Consider the following 6,941-nt stretch of genomic DNA (forward strand, 5'->3'; position numbering starts at 1 on the left):
TCCCGCAGTGGGTCAGCCTGTGGGGCAGGAACCAGAGCCGCCTGGCGCCGGTCCGGCCGAGCTGCCACAGACGGGCAGTTCCGGGATCCTCCGGGGAGGGGAGAGAGGAGCTCCCTGCCTCCTCTGTGAAGGTGACATTTTAAGTAACCGTGGGGATCCCTGCTCGCAGGCCTCTCCGCGTGGCGGCTGGCGCTGGCGCTGGCTTCCTCCCTCAGAGGTCGGCTCCCTGAGGCAGCGTCCGCCCCTGCCCCGGAGGCGCCAGCCAAGCTGGATGGCAGACCAGACACGCGCCCACCTCCAGGAGCGAGCAGCCAAGTGGGGGCAGAGCTGGCATGGATCACAGAACCAGCCTGTCCAACACCCCACCCTGCAGACGGCAACACTGAGGCCTGGGAGGGCAGGAGCGCCCCCCGCGGCCAGACTGCAAAGCAGAGCGGGAGCCGCGCTCCACCCAACACTCCTGCCTCGTGGGACAGAGGCCGGGCCTTCTGGGCCCTGCATCCGCACAGCGCAGGCTCCGGGGCGCTGAGGCCCAGGGCAGCAGCAGCACGCAGGCTCCCACTGGCCGTGGTGCCCGCCCTCTGCTACACACCGAGGTGGTCCCGGGAGCTGGGCGCGGGCGGTACCAGGCAGTGGGGCAGGGACACCCCCCTCCCCAACTTGGGAAGGGGCCACCACGGCACAGACCGAGGCCTGAAACCATGCAGACAGCCACAGGGCTCCAGGCCTGGGCGAGCAGCCAGAGTCCCTGAACAAGCCAGAGAGCAGGCAGAGGGTGAGGCGGGCGGCCGGGAGGAGCAGCCCACAGCGGGCGACAAAAATACTCCCTGAGCGGAGGGTGAGCGAGGCCCCTGTGGGCGTGTGTACATGCATGTGAGGACAAGCATGTGTGTGCATGCATGTATGTGGGTCAAGACAAGCACCCGTGTGTGCATGCAAGTATGTGTGGATGAGCACCTGAGTGCATGCATGTATGTAGGGATAAACACCTGTGTGTGCATGCATGTGTGTGGGGGTGAGGACCTATGTGTATGTGCATACATGTGTGGGATGAAATGAGTGCATGTGTATGCACACAGATGTGTGAGGACATGAGCATATGCATGCATTCATGTGCGTGGATAAGATGAGCACATGTGTGTGCATGCACATGCATACGTGTGGTGATGAGATGAACACATGTGTGCACATGTGTGCATGAACTTGTGTGAGGACAAGATGATCACGTGTGTACGTGCATGTGGGGACAAGATGAGCGTGTGTGTGCGTGTGTGCGCATGCAGGCAGGAGCCCCAAAGCCCGGCCTGGGCCACTCCACACGACTCCTTGGGGATTAGCTCTCCTCCAGCCCTTTGCCCGGGACCCACAGGAGAGGCACTTCCTCGGCTGCACCGGTCCCGCCAAGCAGGTGCCAGCAGCTCGCCGTCAAAAGGCCGGCCGGCCGGGCGTCCCCAGGGCTGGTCCGGGGCCGGCCAGGCCCTCCAGACGCCCCGGGCTGGCCTGGCTGGGGAGCCGCCTCCTGGGCTGGGAGGTCCCGTCTGCGCCGGCCCGGTGCTCGGCGTGCTTCTCCCTCCATCCCTCGTGCTGCTGCCCTTGCCGTGAGCGTGTGCGGGGTCACGTGGAACCAGGATGTCCCTGTGCCCTCCTCACGGCCAGAGGCCTCCTGGTCTGGAGGCCGCCTCACGGCAGGCTGGGTGTTGGGAGAGGGCACCCCAGACCTGCAGCAGATGGCTGCCACCTCCCTCCTCTGGCTCCTTGTGCCCCCAAGATGAAGCCCCTCCCACCCCAGCGAGCACGGCCCACGGGGGCCCTCACCTCCCATAACTCCCATAACTCCCCTCCAGTCTCCAAACGCAGGTCAAAGGTCACTTCCTCAGGAAGCCTTCCCAGATGCTGCGGGCATTCACCGCACCCACCTCAGTGTGTGCCAAGCAGGGGCACAGTGCCGACCCTGCTGGTGCCCGGGCGAGCTGGTGATGGCGGGCACGGGGTGTGCGGGTCTTCCCTGCAAAGTGCCCCCAGAGTGCTCGGGCCAGTGGCACCCCGGGGCCTCCAGTACCAGGGGCACCTTTCACCAGGACGGTGGCCCTCTGCCTGCCCCGGGCATGCATGCCGGCGGCAGGCCCACCACCTGCGCTGTCCGGTCTGCCCCATCCCCGGCTTGACTCCCCCCTCCTCTGCGTCACGTGGTTAACGAGGCTCCCTGTGGGCATCTCTGCTGAGACCACTGGGCTCTCCTGCCTAAGGCCCTTCGCGCCCCGGAGAGCTCAGAGAAGAGGGAATCCGCCTGCAAACCATGCCCATTCCTGGGCCTCACTGGGGTCAGGGGTTGCTTGCACTCCTCCCTGCCAGGCCAGGTACCCCACCCTCCCTGACGGCCCCCTCCCATCGGAGAGGGAGAGCAGCAGCCTGGGTGCGGTCAGGTCCGGCAGAAAGGTCCTCCGGAGGCCCCAGCACTCCCCGGCCCCCAAGCCTGTCTCCTTGGAGGCAGGGACCACCCAGCACTGGCCTGGGGTGGGGGGCGGGTGATGACCGTGCACATCGGCGGGTCAATGAACAGGGACGTGGGTCGGGGTGAGCGGGGTTACCCCAACAACTCGCCCCTGAGCCAGCAAGAATGAGAGACAGTCACGGGGCGGTCCCGTTCGGGCGCTGGTCAGCGGCGGGGGTTTCAGGCGCCGGGCTGAGCGGCCACCGTGGCCAGCACGGGCTCCACAGGCACCGCTTCACGCGGGCAGGAGGGGCAGAGGCCGGCCAGGTGGCTCTGCCCGGGAGCTCCGCGCGAGGCGGGGCCGGACCCGCGCTCAGAGGACAAACAGCGAGGGGCTGGCACCGGCCCAGCCAGACCCGCCGGCCGCGCTGCGCGTGTGCGCGCCCGCGTGTGCGTGTGCGGGAGGGGCTGCGGGGCTCCCGGACCCGCCTGACCGGGCACGCCCCGCGCAGGCCGCCGCCCGCCCGGCCCGCAGGCTGCAGACGGCCTGGAGGGGGCGCCCTCGCCGCGCGCGCCCCGCGCCGCCGCCCGACTCCTCCCCGCCGCCGCCGCCGCCGCCGCGCAGGCAGGTTCCCAGCGGCCGCGGCTCCGCTCCGGCCGCTCCCCGGGCGGCGCTGGCGTGGCCGCCCCTGCCCACCGCGCCCGCCCCGCCCGCAACTCTACCAAGTTGGGAGCCGAGCCCGGCGGCCGCACTCGCGCCGGGAGCACAGCGGCCGCGGCGGCGGCGAGGAGGCGGCGGCGGCGGAGCTGGGCGAGCGGCGCGGCGCGGTCTGCGGGGCGCCCGCCCCGGAGCGGCGGGAGGAGGGGCCGGAGCCGGACGCGGCGCGCCGCTCGGGAAAGTAAAGTTGGAGCCGGAGGCCGGGCGTGGGGGCCGGAGGCGCGGCGCAGACCCCTAGCCGGCCGATGGGAGGCGGGGCGCCCGGGCCGCCGCCGCCTGCAGCCTGCGCCGCCGAGGCCCGCCCGCCCGGGTGCCGCGTCGCCGTGGGCTCGCGGCCGGGGCGCTCCCCGTGAGCCGGACCCAGGGCGGGGCCGCTCGGACCCGGGACCGGCCCCCGCCCCCCGCCGCCGCGGCGCCGCCCGCCCCGGCGCCTCCCGCTCCGCACTAGCGCGGCGCTGCGGGAGCCGCGGCCAGCTCTCCTCCCGCCTCTCCTCCCGCCGCCGCCGCCGCCGCCGCCGAGCCAACACGGCCGGGGGCCGGCTGCGGGGCGCCGCGGCTCCCGGGGGGCGCGCCCCAGGAGCAGGCGGCGATGCGGGCGCCGGCCCGGGCCGGCGGGCTCCGGAGCTGCCGCGGCTGCGCCCCGGCTCCGGGCGGGACCGCGTAGCTCGCGGGAGGCCCATGGCGTCCCCGGCGCTGGCCGTGGCGCTGGCGGCGGCGGCGGCGGGGCCCAACGCCAGCGGCGCCCGCGAGGGGGGCGGCGGCGGGGGAGCCGCCAACGCCTCGGGGGGCGCCTGGGGGCCGCCGCCCGGCCAGTACTCGGCGGGCGCCGTGGCGGGGCTGGCGGCCGTGGTGGGCTTCCTCATCGTCTTCACCGTGGTGGGCAACGTGCTGGTGGTGATCGCCGTGCTGACCAGCCGCGCGCTGCGCGCCCCGCAGAACCTCTTCCTGGTGTCGCTGGCCTCGGCGGACATCCTGGTGGCCACGCTGGTCATGCCCTTCTCGCTGGCCAACGAGCTCATGGCCTACTGGTACTTCGGGCAGGTGTGGTGCGGCGTGTACCTGGCGCTGGACGTGCTCTTCTGCACCTCGTCCATCGTGCACCTGTGCGCCATCAGCCTGGACCGCTACTGGTCCGTGACGCGGGCCGTGGAGTACAACCTGCAGCGCACGCCGCGCCGCGTCAAGGCCACCATCGTGGCCGTGTGGCTCGTCTCGGCCGTCATCTCCTTCCCGCCGCTCGTCTCGCTCTACCGCCGGCCCGCCGCCGCCGCCTACCCGCAGTGCGGCCTCAACGACGAGACCTGGTACATCCTGTCGTCCTGCGTGGGCTCCTTCTTCGCGCCCTGCCTCATCATGCTGCTGGTCTACGCGCGCATCTACCGCGTGGCCAAGCGGCGCACGCGCGCGCTCAGCGACAAGCGCCCGGCCGGCCCCGACGGCGCGGCCCCCGCGGAGAACGGGCTGGGGGTGCCGGCGGGCGCGGGCGAGGACGGGCCCTGCGCGCCCCCGCGCCGCCCGCGCGCCGCCCTGGAGCCCGAGGACAGCAGCGCGGCGGCCGAGCGGCGGCGGCGCCGGGGCGCGGTGCGGAGGGGCGGGCGGCGGCGCGCGGGCGGCCCGGCGGGCGAGGGCGAGGGCGGCGCCGAGGCGCTGGCTGCCGGGCCCGCCGCCGCCGCCGAGGAGGGCGCGCTCCCCGCCGCCGCCGCCGCCGCCGCCGCCGCGCGGAGCCCGGGCCCCGGCGGGCGGCCGTCCCGCGCCAGCTCGCGCTCCGTGGAGTTCTTCCTGTCGCGCCGGCGCCGCGCGCGCAGCAGCGTGTGCCGCCGCAAGGTGGCCCAGGCGCGCGAGAAGCGCTTCACCTTCGTGCTGGCCGTGGTGATGGGCGTGTTCGTGCTGTGCTGGTTCCCCTTCTTCTTCAGCTACAGCCTCTACGGCATCTGCCGCCAGGCCTGCCAGGTGCCCGACCCGCTCTTCAAGTTCTTCTTCTGGATCGGCTACTGCAACAGCTCGCTCAACCCGGTCATCTACACGGTGTTCAACCAGGACTTCCGGCGCGCCTTCCAGCACATCCTCTTCCGCCGCAGGCGCAGGGGCTTCAGGCAGTGACTGCGCGCCTGGCGCGGGGACCCCGAGACCCCGGGCGGCTCCGGGGGTAGGGGGCGGGTGGGTGCCGCCCCCAGAGACAGCTGGTTCGATCCCCCGGAGAGCGGAGAGCCGTGAGGGACTGGCCTCCAGGGCGCAGGGCAGGCACCCGGGCTGAATGGACCCAAGCGCCCCCGGGAGAGGGGAGGAGAAAGGGGCGCCCCTCTGCCTCCCCATCTCAGCGAGGGGCTGCTGGTGAGACTGCAGGCCTGGACCCTGCTCAGGGGTCCCGGCCGCGGGGAGCTGTTAGGTCGGGGTTTTAGCCACGCGCACTTGCAACCTTCCAGGCGGTGAGGACGCCCCCAGACGCGCGCCGCCCCGCACCCACTTCCGAGCAAGGGCTGACTTCCCCAGGACCAGGGAGCTGTCTGGGGGCCACTGACCACGTTTGGTAACTGAAAGTATTGAAATGTTTGCCAAAAACGACAACCCCAACCACCAAACTATTTTCTAAATAAACCTTTGTAAGCTAAGCGCTGGGTGCAGCAGTCGGTCCTTAAGCCTGGGCTGGGGGTTGGGGTAACTTCCAGGCTAGCACCTGCCTACCTGCCCCCCCCCCCCCCCCACGGGTGAAGGAGGACACTCCAGGTCCCAGACTCCAACCTGCCCCTTGCACAGAAGTGTGTGTGGAGTGTCTTTTTCCCCCCCTTTTAAACCAAATGCTTTATGCACGTGTAAGGTCTGTGCGCAGAGTGCGTGTGCTGTGACCACCGCGTTGGTTCCCTGTGTAGACCCTGCAGAACTGCCCCTGCGCCCACCAGTGCCTGCCCTGGCCTGGCAGCCCCTCCCAGCGGAAGAAGGGGCATGGCAGCCTGGGCTGTGGGAAGCCCCCCTCCTGCCCTTGAGCGGGGTCCTGTGAAGGACGCAGGTTGCAGACACCTGCCTAGAAGCAGGTCCTGGGGGCTGAGGCCAAGGCAAGCCTCCCAACCTTCTTCCCTTGGTCCACTTCTTACTGTTGTGAACATGGAGGCCCGAAGGCCATGGGGAGGGGCGAGGGCGGCTGGAGCCTGCATGTCCTGCCTACCACCCCCTGCATTTGAGTCAGGCTCCCCCCCACAAGCTCACCCTCAGCCCCAGCCACCCCGTGTCTGTGCACCCTCCCCCCGCCCCCTGCCCCCACTGAGGCTTGAGGGTGGCTAGAAGGAGCCAGTGAAGTAGTAGAGGGGCCCCCATCACGGAGCCTGGAGCTGGGATGGCTGGGGTTGGGGGCAGGAGCAGGACCTGGGGCTACGGGGGAGATCCCTCCGAAACACGGCTCACCTGTGGGCCCCGCTGGTGAGGCTCCTGCCCACTGTGCCCGGCCTTCCTGTGCACCCTCCCCGCCATCCCGGCCAGCTCAGCTCTGTCCGGGTCACCACCCGTCAGTCTGGCCTGGGGGGCCGGGTCTGTCCCCGGGAGGGGTCCGCCCTGGATCCTGCATTCCATCCTCAAGCCCTCGTCCCCTGAAGCGGGGGCCAGGCACACCCCTTTCCCGGGCCGCGTGCCAGCCCTGTCCCTTGGAGAACCCCAACCCCTGTGCAGACCCAGCCTCATCGCCCCAAGTTCTGGGTCCTCTGGATCCGCCGCTGGCGAGTGCTCCCCCACGGTCCACACTGACTCACGTGGGCCCCCCACACCTGTGCTTAGGCTCCAGGACAGGGGCGAGGCCAGACCTGG

General features: G+C 71.3%; 1 protein-coding gene across 1 annotated transcript; it reads left to right on the forward strand.

The window, feature by feature from the left end:
- Positions 1–3,210: 3,210 nt before the first annotated feature.
- Positions 3,211–5,758, forward strand: ADRA2C (adrenoceptor alpha 2C). The gene has a single exon (XM_036417181.2). The coding sequence runs from the start codon at positions 3,828–3,830 to the stop codon at positions 5,247–5,249; it is 1,422 nt and encodes a 473-aa protein (XP_036273074.1). The 5' UTR covers positions 3,211–3,827; the 3' UTR covers positions 5,250–5,758.
- Positions 5,759–6,941: the final 1,183 nt, after the last annotated feature.

This window comes from Pipistrellus kuhlii, unplaced genomic scaffold (genome assembly GCF_014108245.1).
Source record: "Pipistrellus kuhlii isolate mPipKuh1 unplaced genomic scaffold, mPipKuh1.p scaffold_m20_p_58, whole genome shotgun sequence".
Taxonomy (NCBI): Eukaryota; Metazoa; Chordata; class Mammalia; order Chiroptera; family Vespertilionidae; genus Pipistrellus; species Pipistrellus kuhlii.